The sequence below is a fragment of the Centruroides vittatus genome, unplaced genomic scaffold, assembly GCF_030686945.1.
Source record: "Centruroides vittatus isolate TY-2023 unplaced genomic scaffold, ASM3068694v2 scaffold_450, whole genome shotgun sequence".
Lineage (NCBI taxonomy): Eukaryota > Metazoa > Arthropoda > Arachnida > Scorpiones > Buthidae > Centruroides > Centruroides vittatus.
Genome location: NW_027122709.1, coordinates 3,642,517 through 3,659,543, shown reverse-complemented (window position 1 = coordinate 3,659,543; position 17,027 = coordinate 3,642,517). Strand labels below are relative to the sequence as shown.

At 30.1% G+C, this 17,027-nt stretch overlaps 1 protein-coding gene across 2 annotated transcripts in view; it reads left to right on the top strand.

The window, feature by feature from the left end:
• LOC136989179 (WD repeat domain phosphoinositide-interacting protein 2-like) overlaps positions 1-15,834 on the top strand; it is a 41,589-nt gene extending 25,755 nt beyond the window's left edge. For both annotated transcript variants that reach the window (XM_067287262.1, XM_067287261.1), the window contains one exon: positions 15,372-15,834. In XM_067287262.1, the coding sequence (XP_067143363.1) occupies positions 15,372-15,508 (137 nt within the window). In that variant the 3' untranslated portion in view covers positions 15,509-15,834. The remainder of the gene's footprint in view (positions 1-15,371) is intronic.
• The last annotated feature ends 1,193 nt before the right edge of the window (positions 15,835-17,027 follow it).

The window sequence follows — 17,027 nt, the reverse complement described above, 5'->3', positions numbered from 1 at the left end:
TTTGTGGGGTGGGAACTTTCTTGGAAAAAGTTATACCTTCTCGGAACTACATTGTCAGCTACAAACGTAAACAAACAATTAGAAATCATTATTCTCGTCTATTGTTAGCTTGAATTTAATAAATTTTTATGTACATTTATCCTATTTAACAAATAAGCATGTTTTTTATACCATCCAGCCTTAAACCTTTCAAAAAACAAAGTACTTCCGGTTATCGTGGTACTTTCGTAATACATAAGAAATACATGTATAGTCATGAATATAATAAAGTAATAATTGCTTATTATAGTCTACTATTAGTACAGTAGTGTAAATAACATATAAATAGAATCAAATACACATCATCAATAATAAGTGTATTGACCTAGATTTAGAAAAGCCACTGCCCAAGCCAATCGACGTTATAATCTATAGGCCGTATTATTTCTCTACATCGATTTAGAAAGCTGCAGTTTTTTATTTGACAGAAAATAGACATACCTAAGTAACATATATAACAAATTAATGGAATATTTACAAAAAAACAAATTTTTTTTAATATTTTAAAATCTTAAATTTTATTAAATTTTTTTAAATGTACATAATATTTCAAAGTTAACAATCATAAAGTGTAATATGTATGTGATAGAAAACTGAAAACAGATCATATCTACAACAATTTTTAAGCGAGATATTGCAAATTGAAAAACCACTTTAAAAATCCACAAAATGTCTATGCAACAGCGATTTTGTTTCGGGTTATTGAACTAACAGCTGACAGGTTAAGGAGCACCAATATGATCGTCTCTAATAATAAACTTGTAACCACACTAGCCCAATAAGCGAGTCAGCCCAGGGTGTCAATAATCTGGGATAATGCAAAATTGATAAGAAAGTCCTTGATGAAACTACAAACTTTGAAAACATGGGAAATATTTAATATACAGCAATCAATAGAAATTGCATTAATAGTGAAGATTGCAAGGCAATATTGGCTGTATGGTGGTTATTGGTTGATAATCCTCTAAAGAGAAGCTAATATATGGTTCAGAGTGAGATGATCCTTTATGTACATATCTTATTGCAGTACATATTTAGTATGAGGTAAAATTTATAACAAAAGATAAATGTGATAAGTTTAATTTTTAGTGTATAATAATAATTCTGTATATAAAGAAGTACATTTTCTGATATACTTGTTAAGCATTCAAATACAATGAAATCAATGGAACATGGTTGTAAGAACGTTCTAAATTTAGAATCTCAGCTAATGTAATGATTGACTGAAAATATTCTTTTTGTTGTTGTTTCAATTAAACATTATTTTGCTGATAGAGAGTGTATGTTGTTTCATGCTAATGCTTCAGTTTGTTCTTAACTTGTTAATACTTGAACATGTATTGTTTCTTTCTCATTTTTGCAAGCACTTTTAACAGACCCTGTTTTTATTGTTTTTTTCTCATCAATACAAAATATAAAAAAGTTAATAAATATAAAAACATTCATTTCATACTACGATTTTAAGTTACAATGCTCAATCTTATTGATAAAAATGTATACATTTATACATTTTTATCAATAAGATTATTCATGGAAATGATTTGCCAAGTTAGAGAGTTTTTCCAAATTGTAAATATAAGTACAGATATAACATTCTGATTTTTTGAATAGTCTGTGCAAAGAGATGAGAATCTATTTAAGACATTCAAGTATTCTTTGAAGAATATAGTATTTTAAACTATATTTTAGTCCAATTTATCTGACACTCAGATTACACATGTTTAAAAATTGAGTTGTTGGAAACATTAAAGTATTAATTGCATTAATTAAACATGATCTGTCAATAGTTATAGGGAAGGTCTGGTAGTATCGGACACCTAAGCTCCTATATGTATCAGGGGGTCACCAAACTTTTTTACAGCAGGCCAGATAACTGAGAGAATTACAAGCGTGGACTGCATAACCTTTTTTTTTTTTTTTAACTTTTTCTGCCCTGAGTGCACTAAGAGGGCCTGCTTATTTTACCAAGCCCATTATGGGTTTGCCAGACCCACAATGGGGCAGTAGGATGATGAGGGACAGGACCTGACATATCCAGATGGACCACCCTCTGAAAAATTCCTGGGGATTTTTTGACCTATCCAGATGCAATCCCGGGTCTCCCAGAGCGGTACATTGCCACCTTGAGCGCTTGGCCATCTGGCTGGCGATGCGTAACCATTTTGTTCAGTACAGTACAGCGAATACACAAAAATACAAAAACAACCAACATATTTATTTACCAATACACAAACACGATCACTGCAGCAAGCTTGTAATCGCTTTTCTCAAACTTCATTGCAGGTACTTACTCAAAAAGTGCTCTGATATCCAAAGTTGCTGAATTTTTTATTTCACTGATTTTCCTAAAAACTATATTACTGTCAGATGCAAAAATTACATTGGACCAATTTTGGCATTTTTACTTACACTTATTTTAATTTTTTCAACATAGTAAGTTTAGTTACAATCTATGATATTTCTATATAAATAATTATATTTTAGCTCATTTGAGGGACAGTGTGGCAACAGGCCTGATGAGCTGATCTCGCAGCCCGGATCCGGCCCACGGGCCGTAGTTTGGTGACCTCTGTCTTATATTATAAAATATTTTTACAGCTCAGTTGGACCAGATTACATTCCATACAAAACATTGTTCTATAAAACATCTCTTAAAACTCATTTTTCTAAGATAAAAATAATCATTTTTTTATACAATTTTTACAGTCATTACATTTTTATCAATTTTACTTGTGGAGGGTTGAAAAAAATCTGCAAGAAGAGAATTACTTTTGGTTTCACAAACAACTTTTTATTATTAGGCAGTGTTATTTTTGAGAAATTTATAAAAGTAGAAATTAGATTGTAAAACGAAGTTAATACATGATAAGAAAGTGGTATAAATGAGAAAAATTAAAAAATTATCAGTCTGAAAATTTAATAATTTGTTTTAAAGACAAATGCATTCTGTGTTTACTTTTTTTTTTGGTAAAACAAACATCACATTCATAAAACATTGTTTCCTTCAAGATTGGTGCAGTTTTCGTGAGCCCAACCTTCACAAATCCTGTACTGAATCTAGTCTTCTTCAAAGGTTTCACCACACATGATGCAGTGAGTCTCATGGCCTCCTCCTCTCTTTTCTTGAACTGATTTATTTACTATTTTCTTTCTTTGTCTCACTTTATTTAAACCTTTTATTTTATCCCCTAGTGTGCTTTTGGGAACAGAATATCTTTCACTTGCTTCCCTATTTGTCATTTCCTTGATTCTAACTTTTTCTACTGGTTCTTTCATATTCTTTTCCTCCCACTTTTGTCAGTTTACCCATATTGTCCTGCAAAACAAAAACATTCCATGAGAATATAATTCTTATCAACCTTAAACTGTTTCCAATACAATCAGCAACACCTCTGTCTGATACAACCTAAAACGTCATGGAACAAAACATCAGTTACCACATATGTATTAGTAAGCTTAAGGAGATTTACGGCCTACAACTTAAAGGACAATAAATATTGTTTTCAACAATAAATAAATAAAAATAACTTATACTCACTTTCAGGCAAGCTATGACAACCAGAAGTTATCTTTGTTCACTCAAAACACTATTAAGACTAAATATGGCAGCATCTGAACTTCCTTTCTTCACCCAACATACTGGTGTCTCGACAGGTTCTGCCACCTGCAACAAATGTTAAAAACAACGCTTGTCCGGTACTACTCGACCTTCCCCTACTTGTATTTGGAACATCCTCTTAAGCATCATCCAGATGTATAAGAGGGACATTCCAGATGGGCATTTTGTAAATTATTTTAGAATATATTTGTGGAATGTGAATTCATTATGCTTTCATCAATTTCTTTCTGGAGGTTATGTTGAATTGTAAAAAAATTTTTTCATTCAAGCATATGTTCTGTTTTAAAATGATCTTATTTAGTAGAACCTCATAACATATGTATGTGTACATATGTTATGAGGTTTTTATTGTAAAATTTTACTAGTGTGTATACACAACTCTACAAATTCTATAAATAAAAGAATCTATTATCAAGACTGAAGAGGGAATTGGTATATCTGAAATGCATATTGTAAAATAAATATATAGAATTACTCTGCATATTGTGTCTGAAGGCTATTCTGTTTCATGTTTGATTCAGTGTGATAAGTCTATATTTAGGAAAAGTATACTAACAACACATACAAAACCACCTGTAGAATTCAAACTGCTTTGGGTAAATGAACTAGATCAAGCAGACACCAAAATAACTTTGTTTCTGTTCCAAAATTTGTAGTAACGAACAATTGTGATGCAGCTAGAGACACGCCATCTACAGTTTGCTGTTCAATTATAGTTATCACTGTCTCAAATTTACATTAAATATATTGATTCATTTCTGTTCTCTTCATTTTGGTCCAAATAAATGGCTTTCCCAATTAATCTGTGGCCCAATTAAGCAGAATCTACTATATATATAAAACATTGACTGATTTAGTGATTGAAGTGTTTTTTGTATTTTCTATCATAAATTTTTTATATGAAATTTTAAATGAGCTTATTACACAACCCAATATAATTTTTATCAAAGGATTATCTTTCTTTTGCTTATTCTTACAAATTATATAACATTTTATTTTTATTGATATATGTAATATTTAAAATAATTTTGAATGAATATCTGTTATAGTTCCCTTTTTGATGATAGATTTTCAATATCTAATCAATCATGGTAATTTTTTTATATTATTGAAATATTGTCAATCAAAAGTTAAAGACTACAATTCAGTGAAAATGTTTTTATATGTTCTTATGCAATAAAAAGACACGTAGATGAATCTCAGTTAAGTTAAAAATTAATTATCTGAAGCTTGGTTATCCAAAGACTTTTATTAGAAACTTTATATTTTTTAATTTTTTTTATTTTTTATTGCTTACTTTTATAGAACTGTTGTTATATTAATAGAAAAGATAGTTTATTTTTCTGATTTTCCAAAAATATATCATTTTGCTAAAATGTATTATTATGCTGTAAACTATAACTGCCAATCTTTGGATAGCTTATTCAAAACTAACCAAATCTAGCAATTTCCAAAATATTTTATATATTTAAATTACAGCCATCTTTCAAATTTTATTGAAAGCTTATTGGATCATTAGTCTGAATCTGAGAGAGAGAATCGATTTACTAATACTATTTACTAATACTTCTTATCATCATCATCATTATATTATTTGACAGTTGAAGTATTCATAATGCAGATTAATCAGTCAATGCATGACTGATTAATCTGCATTACGAATACTTATTTATTTGTATAAATTATTTCAAGTTCAAAATTTATTATTATTAAGATACCCAATTGTCTATTTCAAAATATGATGATTGATTGAAAAAAAAATTGTTAAAATTTAATAATTTTAGGGTAAATTCAGACTACGACTGACTGGACTGACTGATAGCAGAAACGTTTGTGCCGAAACATTATTGATTGTGGCTGATTGATTACAAACAATACCAGCACATTTTACAATTTGAAAAACCAGCCAATTATTATAACTTTAAAGTTTTTTTAATCTAAATGAAATCATAAATCCGTGGATACTAAATCCATTGTCTCACTATATTTATTAATTATTCTAAGACGTTTTTATTGAGTAGAGAAAAGTTCAGATAGTATTACTATTGGAGATGACACAGAATTTCCAGTTGCTTGTGTAGATGATGACTTTGACTAAACCTATATTCAGATTAAAAGAGGGCTGGTTGACCAAATAAGGGGTATCCAGCTATAAAATGGAAGCCAAATCAGGAAATGCAGCAACCCATAAAAAGTAGGATGAATAATACTGAAGAAAAAGAAATTTGAATTTAAAGCATCTTGTCCTTAGGAGAAAATGATATCACCGCATACATACCAATAAGTGTGTTAATTTATTTTCATTTTTCTATCTATTACATATGTAACATTTTTCAAGAAAGTCAGAGATAAGTTAATATTTTTCAGTTTTAACCAGAACTTCTGAGGTTTAAAAGCTGTCAGAAATTTTCTGATACCCTTTACAATATTTTTCAAATATTATCAAAAAGATAAGCTATAATGTAGTGTCCAAAGTAGATTTATTATTAAAGAGAGATTTCTGAGATCAAAATATAGTAGAAAAGTTACACAATTTGTAGAAAGTCATCAAATCTAACACTATTGGTGGCTAAGAAGAAAAAACTAATAATCACAATATAAATTTTAATAAAATTTATCATATTATTATACTTTCAAAAACAAACTTTCATTTTGAATGTAAAGAAAAATCACATAGTAAATCTATTTTTACAATTTATATTTGAAAATAAGCTATCCAACTGCAAATAAAATGATCCACTTAATCAGTAGAGTAGAGATTATTATTTTTTATTGAATCATGTAAAAAGTATCTGTTGTTAATGAAAATTATCATTATCTCAGACATATATGATTTCACAAGATGGAAAACCATAACAAAATTAGAAGAGCTGGTAAGTGAAATGACTTGTTCATCCAAGCATGGTTTCAAGATTTTGGTTGTTTCCAAAATTCCCATATAGTGTTAACAATATTGCTTAATCACAAATTACTATAGCTGAAGACAACTATTTCGAGGCAAAGTCATATATAGTCTTAACATGTCTTTATACAAAACAATTTGTTTTGTCATCTCAAACCTTTCATTGGAAGAGATTGTACAGATATTGCTGTTGGAGCTCTTATCATCAAAGTACTGCCCTTTATACAGATGTATTAAGATTCAGTTTACACTCATTTAATTCTTCATTCAAGTTAAATAAGATTATGCAAAATGTAGTTACTGAACAAGAAATAAGTCATTGTCCATTTTAATGAGAGAGTAGTTCAGAGGGTTAGGTAACTTTATTTATACACTCTAAAATAGCCTAGATTAAATGCACAATGCTACTTATAATTGAATATATTTGAATCATAGAATGTTCTATTTCAGTTTAATGCAATACAACATTCACAGCTGCTTTTATTAGAAATGCCTAAATTAATTTATTAATTGACCTACTAGCTGTTTCCACAGAAGGTATGGTCCCGTGAAAGATAAAAGTTTAGATCTATCATGCCAGTTAATGTAACTAAAGCCAGACACTGCCATATGTCATCGGGCTAAATAACAGCTATAATATTAATAAATTACCAAACAATTTGATGCTAGAGGGAGGCGTTAGTATCAGATTGTTTGGTAATGTATTAATATTATAGTCGTTATTTAGCCTGATAACATAAGGCAGTGGTTGGCTTTAGTTAAATACTGTGTCGGGTTTTAGTAGAGTTGTCTGCCAGTTACTATGTTGGCTTAAAGTCTATTTCCAACATAATCAGTTGCATTGGCCAGAAGAGACCGGCTGCAACACAAGGACAAGTAAGACCTTCTAAACCATATCCATGAACTGTCAGGACAATACATAATGTTTAAAAGGTGGCAAAACTGATTGGCAACTAAAATTAAATTGTGAAGAAACTGCAGATGTTTCAGAGAACAATAGGAAGGATCATATATCATGATATTTGTGTAAAAAAGCATAGAAAAAGCAGATTATGTTGATGCCAAAAGTCCACTAAAAAGAAAGAAAAGACAGGATATAGAAATCTGTACAAAAAGTATCTTGCTGGAATGACATGGTTTATGGTGACTGTGGATAAAGTCTACTTTTACCAAGCCCTCTAGTGACAGAGTGGATAAAACCACTGAACACTGCCAATTTTTCATGGGTTCACACCTTGCCATTGGCCAGGTGAAGTCTTCTGGGTTTTCTTCACATTAGTAATATCTAAATTGGGGCCAGTTTTCCATAACCCTTTCCCGGCTCATGATCTACAGAACATTTTTGAGTGGAATATGTCATGTGATGCATTTTTTGGATAATTTTTAAATTGCGATATTTCGCTTCAAAATCATACTGTGTTTAATCTGTTTTTGTGTTTGATTAAAAACATATTACAGTTTACGATTGTTTAATTTATAGTTTAAAACAAATTTAAAAAAATATTAAAATTTGAAGTTTACGACCAAAAGAAAAAATAATTAATTTACAGAGAATTGCTGAACTTTGTGCATCTATTAGGTAGACACATCTGTCTTCTTTTAAACAAAACAAACCCCATCTCTCTAGCTAGAGCGAGGGAGAAGTTATTGCCATTATTTACACTATGTCTCTAATTACTTAGGGAGAGGAGTCCATTGTTATCGTAAAGCAACACGTTCAAGTTTATCATCATATATTTCTGCTTAAAATAGTGAATATTTGACACTTTTTATATATTTTTTTCAATGCTTTATACAATAATACACTAAAATAAGTGATTAGTTAATTTTTTCCTGCAATTATGCAATATCCGGAAGTAATGAGTTTGTCGGTAAATTTTTCAGCTAGACACTTTTGATAAGAAATCTTGTCTAAGTAAATTCAAATAACATGAAAACTAGTAGAATTACGGCTCTAAAATGAAGAATATAGCTATTTTTTAATGTTTGTTTACATTCTGACTTTAATCACGTGGACTGGTTCTTCACAGGAAAATCCCAACCAGATGGGTCTAAAAAAAAACTCTCATTCGTTGAAGTTGATTCAGCCATAATATAAATTACCAATTAGAGCGTAATAGGCGTAGAAACAAATATTTTAAAGCCAATTAACAGCAAGAAGATCTTCCATAGACTTACTGTAGGGTAGTCGAACTTCCTGGCAATATTTATTGCTAGATAGTTTTAAAAATATATTTATTTGCTTAAATATTGTCGAATTAGCTAATTTAATGTCTAAGTGCATTAAATTAGTTAATTAGAGCTAAAAAACGATTTAAAAAGCAAATTTATTGTGATTGTTTACATTTTACTTGGAAGGTTGGAGGTGGGGCTTTTCGCAGCAATTTTTTCCTTTCACAAGTCTGTGATTAGTTAAAGTAATGTCAACAAAGACAGAAGATACCCAATAAAACTGTAGGAGTTTCCCTTTGATTGTTTTCAGTCAACTGTGTAGTTAACTGCAAAGATTTGTTGCAGAATGGTAGGGAGGTCCTTTTTACCAAAATATTTATGGCCCAGGGGTGGTAACAAAACACTTATTGGCTTAAACAAAGTCAATCGACCTACAGAAGAGTGAATCAAAGCTAAGATCATGGAAAACTTGAATATAACGCAAATTAATTGAATTTTTTGATTAATTACGCCTAAAGGCAAATCTTGCATCACCAATTAACGGCAAGTCACGTGACATACGCCTAAGGGTGTATACCAGCATGGAAGGGGATAAGACCTGAGGCATCCTCTTGGCAGATCACACGTGTCATGTTGCCATATACAAATAAACCTAAGCATACTTTTATCTGGACAATTGCAATGGATAGTGACAAATTTGTTATTAGAGATGGTAAAAAAGTTCCACAAAATTGGACGATTGAAAAAAAAGAGCAAATATTTATTGTGACATCATCACAATGCCAGGCTGCAATTTTTAATCATATTTTTAATTAATTTAATTTAAAATATATGCTCTCTACTTGAAATTAGTGTCTTGCTCCTGTACATCATATTTTCCTGTTAGAATAGAGTTATGCGGTCATCTATCTAACTCCTTTCGGGGGGAAATTTTTTAATTGAAATAATGTGGCTTCTGGTTTGCATCAGAAGTTTGTATATAGTTAATTGGGGCCTTCCGCCCCTAAGCTTTCCATATGTGGTTTTGGCTTTCATCTAGTAACTCTATTCTAGAGATTAAGGAAAGACAGACACAACAGTGGGAATTTATAGGTGTATAATTTTTTAAATTGCAGCCCAATTAAAGTTTTGAAGAAAAAGTTTATAGTAGTTTGCACTGACTAGAAGAGGGCCAGTTCACCAGATAAAGGCATCAGAAAATGTCACGGTAAACTCAATGTATTGACTGAGGTTGAGCCTTTACTTGAAGATGTGCCATAACTGTAGGGTACTTACAGAAACAAAATATATATATACCATGATTGGGCATCTTCCCACACTTCAAAAAAGACACATCAGTACATGTAAGATCTACATTGCTGGCTAAGAATTACATTTGTTCCTGTCATAAAGATACTTGTGAAGGGTCTTGATGTAAACCCTATGGATTTTTTTTGATTTAGCTTTCTCAAACAATGTAAGCAACATGCTAAGATACTTGGAGTTTGGAAATGCCCACAATGCCTGCTGGATAGGTGGTCCAATGTAAGTAAGATTGTGAGATGATGATTGACAAGTTGAAAAAAATGACTTTTGGAAGTTTACAGGTTAGATGGCAGTTGCATATGGAAGCATTTCAAACGATTACAGGAAACGAGTGTGATTATTCATTGCACAGAAAACCATGTAAAATTGTTTAACTATCTATAGTTATAGAAGAAAGATGATGGAAGTTATAAATATAAGAGATTCAAAATTTCTTTGTATTTAGAGAATGAGTAAGAAAATTTATTAATGATTAGTTTTCTTTCTTTATTCGCTATGCACAGGAGATTTTGACTGCCTCTGATATTAACAACTTATCTGGTCATTTATACAGCATAGCTAATTAGTTGCTCTCTCATTAAGATGGACAGAATGAGCTGTCTTATTCTAGCATGCTTTACTTTAAAAATTATTCTATTTGTATTGCTAATCTTTAATTTTATACATATGAATTTAACAGGTGATATCTTTATTTTTTTTCTTACTTTTTCTCTTTCTCATTTTTAACTAAATACTGTATTTACAACTAATTATCTAATGTGCATTTTCTGACTTGGATCAAAATTTCAAAAAACTATTTTTATTATTTTTTTTTTCAAATTCTTTTTGAATTAGTAGTTTTAATATTAAACTGTTAATTAATAGTTTAAATGTGGAAAATGGAGCACACTGAAAACATACTAATTCCCAGACTTACAATATTTTTCCCTCTGTTATTTTAATAAGTCAAATTTTGGACCTTCTGGGTTTTTTAGAATTTCTTGATGTTTTAAGGTTTCCTGTTTCCAAAACATCAAATACGCAGAATTCGAATATACAGCAACTTACTTTACTACGCCATTAGTTGATTAAGCGATAATTAGTTGTATATACAGCATACTTACTACATTAAGAAAAAAAAATTTAATACAAAAGTGAGTGTTCTGTATTTTGATTTACGTTGGAGGAAAATGGACCAAAAATTTTGAAATTTGGCAGGAATACTTCTGTATACTTATGATGCAATTATATTTTAACAATTATAAGTCATAAGGTACAGGTGGCGAACCTATGGCATTCATGCCCAAAGTGGCACATAAGGAGAAATCATCTGGCACGTAATGTATCATACGATTTGATTCATCATCTATGTTTTTCAATCATCCTTTTTTTCAATTGACTTTTTACATTTATTCTAATTAAAGCATATTTGTTTAATTTCTTTAAATATGATTATTTGAAGTCTAAAACTTTGGCATGCTTAAATATCTTTGAAGCTAAGAAGCCTTTTATAATAATTAATAATATAAAAAATAATATTTTAATAAAATGTCATAACAGGAAGTGCCATACATAATTTTCCCCTTAATCTCCTGTTCAAATGCTGTAAAATGTTTTTACACTCTTGTTTATTTGGACTTTTGTAAGAAACTAAACTGATTTAAATATTTTGAATACAGTATTAAATATATTCACACCTTTGACGTGTCCAGCATAACGTTTAATTCTATAAAAACGTTTTCGATCCCTTTAAGAGATCTTCTTTGGTTAATGTTTACAAAGAAACAAACTAAAAATTCAAATTTAAAAAAGAACGAATATTTCAAAACTGAATTTTAATTAAATTTGTTTAGTCGCTGTATATATGTTTAATAGGTGGTTGTCTCTTTAATCTGAAAACATTCGGTAGACTAACTTACAGCTGAACAGGCTTAAAACTTTTTTATTGGTGAAGAACCAATAAAAAAGTTTTAAGCCTGTTCAGCTGTAAGTTAGTCTACCGAATGTTTTTGGATTAAAGAGACAACCACCTATTAAACCTATTAAATTTCAAAACTGGTCGTGCATCTAACGGTAAAAACGTAAATCCGTTCTTAATAACGTAAAATTTAAACATCCAAAATAATCCTAGCACAGGTATATAAATTACCCAAAGGCAAAAAACAATATTAGACAGGAATAAAGTAAAGCGGCTTCTGCGGAGTCGTAAAATTACTTTGTATCTGTTTTATAGAAAGACTTCCGGGCCGCGGATAAACTGTTGGAGTCTCTACGATTAATGCACCGTTTGTCGAGATGCGCTTTGTGTATTTCCATTTTCTCTATGTATTTTGCCGCTTGTGCCGACCTTGTATGTTTAATAATCTCTGCCTTGTCCCAATAAACCGTAACATCTTGCTCCTTGGCAAATGCAGCTAGTACCGTACTATCCAAGGTTGGTAGGTTATATTTTGTGGAAAAATTAGACTGTCATTCGGGTCATCATCACGATCAGTCATTATCAATCTACTGCCGGATGAAGGTCTCTAATCTTTTCCATTTTTCCCTGTCCAATGCTTTGGTTTTCCAATTTACGTCAACCACTTTCTTTATTTCATTGCTCCATCATACTTAGGGTCTTTGTCTCGGGCGTTTGATCCCTCTTGGGTTCCAGTCTAGTATATTTGTTGTCTTGTCTTCTAGCAATGTGTCCAGCCCATTGCCATTTTGAACATTTGATCCTCTCAATAATATCATATATACATTTAGGTGTATATACATATTATTTTATTTATAAACTTTCAAAAGCTTTTAAATTTATAAATTTGCAATTTTATGATGCATTTAAAAGCATTGAACTTTTTAAGAAGTATTTTTGATATGTTCTCTTGCAGTACTTTGGAGGTTGTTGCGAACAGTTTTACGTTACTTTATTGGTGTCATAAATGTTTTGTGGATTAATGAAAGCCAAATCATTGTATACATTGTCCTTACTGTTTTATGAATATTGTTAAGAAAAAAAAAATTCCATCAAGAATGTTGTATAAAAGCAATTTGACTCAAGCTAATTAGGCTTTTTCATTTGTAGTTTTAGAGTGTTTTCTTTCTAAAAGAAAATTTAATTTATTCAGTATTGAATTTTAATTTAGTCTGAATAATTAAAATTTCATACTGAAATTTTTAATTATTATTCAGCAAATGAATTTTAATTTATGATTAACTCCTGGATTTATGTTACACAATCGTTTTCTTGCTGATAAGTAGAAAAGTCAAACTTCAATTTTAGACTTCCTTGTCAATTTCTGAAGCAAATTATGCTAATTTCATATAACATATTTTTATATATTTTAATGGTTATTACATATTTCTGTTTTTCTTTTTTGGCATGTCAATAGCATTCAACTGATTGGTACTCTTATAATGCGTAGTCTGTGTATAAGTTTAACAGAGAGCAATAAAAACATCTTGCCAATAGGAAAATCTTTTTCAAAATAGTAAAAAAATAGTTATATACAAGTAATTTTACAATGCTTTTAAATAGAATCTGTAGCACATGAGAAAGGGGTTATCAAATCTCAAAAACTTCACATATAATATGTTTATTTTTGCATTTTTGGGTCAAATTACAATAAAATAAACAAAAAACAGAAATTAAACATATAATTACAGTTTTTAATGTAATACTGACTGTTTCACAATTTTATGATAAAAATTGGCATCTAGGAGACGTCACACAATGTAACTCTCTTTGTTTTTTTGTATTTATGCACCCTCCGAAGAGGGATGCATAATCTCACGTAAACCGATATGCCAGTTTTTAGCATACAGAAATATCTGATTTCACGGTCTTCCCGTATAGACCAATGTACTGGACAATCTGTAAAAATATGGTAACAATATTTAAAGTAGAAGCTTCGGACAGCATTTGTAATATCTTGCATCGAGTGTTCTGTCCTCGAGATAACGACGGCCACGAATAATACGTAGTTCGGTTTTTATTCGGTGGTCTGCCGATTCAAATATAATGCCAAAAGATTCCTTTTTTGTGTAAGTTGCAATTATGGACAAGAGAATTATCAGACGAAACTATTATTAAGGACAGAAAAATAATTTTTTGTCAGCCATGCCATAAAAAGTAAGTATATCAAAATACTTCTAATCATTTATCTATCAATAAAGTTATCAATGGAAACTTTAAAATTAAATAATAATATTAATTTTTATCAATAAATTATATGATGATTTGAAAATGAATATGTAATAGACCAAGTAGCATAAGAATATGAATGTTTGGATAATATCTCCTTTGTAATCAATCTGGAGTAAATTAAATTTTTATATATCTAAATCTAGGATAATAGAAATGCAACAATCTATTTGCAGGAAAGAATAATAGTAAAGTTTTTCTCATGAGAACATTCTTAAAAATAAGGAAACAAAACAGTTTTCAAAAGTTTTAGGTGTAATATTGTGTGCTACAGAACATCTGAATGAGCAGTGAAATCTGGATATAGCAACACTATTCTGGTTATATGAATCTGCCAACTGCAAGTTCAAAAAAAAATTATTTTTCTAAAACATATGCCATGTTTTTTAGCATGCTCCACTGTAGTGGTGAAGTGCTTATGTTAGGACTTTCGTGCCTGTCAGATGTGCATGCGCATGCTCCATTCAATCCATTTATTGTGCATGTCCACATGCAAAGTTTTAGGTGTAATATTGCAATGATTTCACTTTTGTTAAATCCATTTATTCTGCATGTACTGTACATACATGCACATGTGCAAAAGGGAACTGAATGTTTTTGTTTACAGTCACTGTAGGCTATAGTAAAAACTATGTGGTTCCTCTGGAATCTATAAACCACATCCCTTACTGTATATTCAGTGAAAAGTTCTTATGAACAACTACTTGATTCCAAGAATTTATAAAATTTATTTTAAACAAAATTAATATTTGATTCACTTTTGTGGAGCGTGCTATTGGATCGGCTTGACCAAGCTCGTTTCTACTTATTTTAGGATTTTCATATTTATATACACATACTTTATGGATTTTTGTAACATAAATCCAGGTGTTAATGCATATTGTTATATATCAAATTTCTTAACTTATTTATTACCCAAAATCACATATCTCCAACATTAAAGAAAAACATATGTTTGTGTGTATTTCCAACATTCTTAAAGACAATTAAAAATGTTTGTAAGTTTAATAAATATCTATCTTTGTAATTTTGTTTTATTTTATTGTCAAATTTTGAAATCAAACAGAGATAACCGAGATTCAGATTATACAATTTAAAGTAGCATACGATTATCTTTCGAATAATATAAATCAATTACGACTATACGAATGACAAATTTCTTTCGGCAGTTCCGGAACCGACTACGTCTTCGCCTCCGAAAACAAAGTCTATCGGAAGCGTCGGGATGTCCGAGACACCGCCGAAATCGAGTTTACGGCTAGACGACGATAACGAATTTCCTCCCGTCACCCACAAGACCGACTGAGTTAAACCAAACAAACATAATATCAAATTGGGAAATAACAATAGTGTTCATGGCTTCTGTTCCAAAAGTGGAAGAAACGTTTTTTGGACATCAAAATCATACACGATAGCGCACGAAAAAAAACCTGTTAAAATATAATTGCAGAAACATTTTGCAAAAGCTGCATTCGAAATAAACTTTTTACCCATATTCAAATGGTTTTAATGAAAAATCAGTATCCTTTTGAACAAATTTAAAAAATTTTTTCTATGATATTTGGTAAATTTGTTCTGTTCTGTTCTGTATCTTATTTGACATTAAAATTTTTAAAGTAAATGACAATGTAAGATCATGTAGACGTTCAAATTGTTAAAATTAATTTAGTTGTATTAATTTAATATATTACATTTGTAAGTTGAATGCAAAAGAGATTAAAGTTGTTTATAAAAAAAATTTTATGCTATTAAAAATGCTATTGTGTTCATGTTCTCTTCCCTTCTGTTAGTTGAAATATTCCATTTTTTCAAATTATTTACTGCAGAAACACAGCTTTTGATTAAATAGACAACAATATATAAAACACAAATATCTAACAAACATTTAATTTCTTGGAGAGAGTCATGGTTTATAATATATATTTTAGTTATTTTCTAAAATATCAAGTTTATTAAAATATAAATATTACGACTTCCTGCTATAGCAGATTAGAAATTGAAAATAATACAAGAAGAACGCCATTAAATCAAAATTATGTTTCTGCAGTTGGCAATGAATAAACCAGGACAGGAAAGGGAACATCATATCAGAAATTAGATTAACTTAATCATCAATTTAAACCAAGGGGTTCCAAAACCCAAGGTAAACACATCCAGAATGTCAGAAAACATTAGGGATCAATCAGGTTGTCAATTAAATTTTTAGGATTGAAAGTTGACAACCATAATAGGAGTCGTATGATTTTTACCTTTGCATTGTATGTCAGGCTTGCCTTATCCAATTGTCAACACGGCAATTTTTTGTAGTATTACAGTTTAATTTGCAGCTTTACTCGGCTTTAAGTGCTATTATAATTCTTTTCCACGCTAGATAGATCGTAAAGTAGTATATAAGTGCCTCGGTGCATACCGGAACAACGTAAATACTATTTCGGTACTACGAAGTAGCTTCGATTGCACAAAATTTTGGATATTTTTACTTACACTCCCAAATTCTTAGAGTTGAAGCTGATTTTAGCCACTTAAAAACAGCAAGATGAATTTTAGTATTAATTAACAAATCTCCAAGCTAACATTAATAGCCTTGTTGATGAGCATTAACTCTTTTACTGGAAAAAATAGGAATATTCTGTGCCTGCTGTTTTTTGTAATATTGGCTCATCTGAGAATTTTTTGTACTTGATAACCTTTGACATGATTAACCTGCTACCAGGTTTTACAAGGTAAGAACCAAACCTGCTAGTGAAAAGATTAAAGGTGTCAAACACCTCAATAGAAACTAATTTATTTTATAATTATATTAAAAGTGCTTTAACAAATATTAA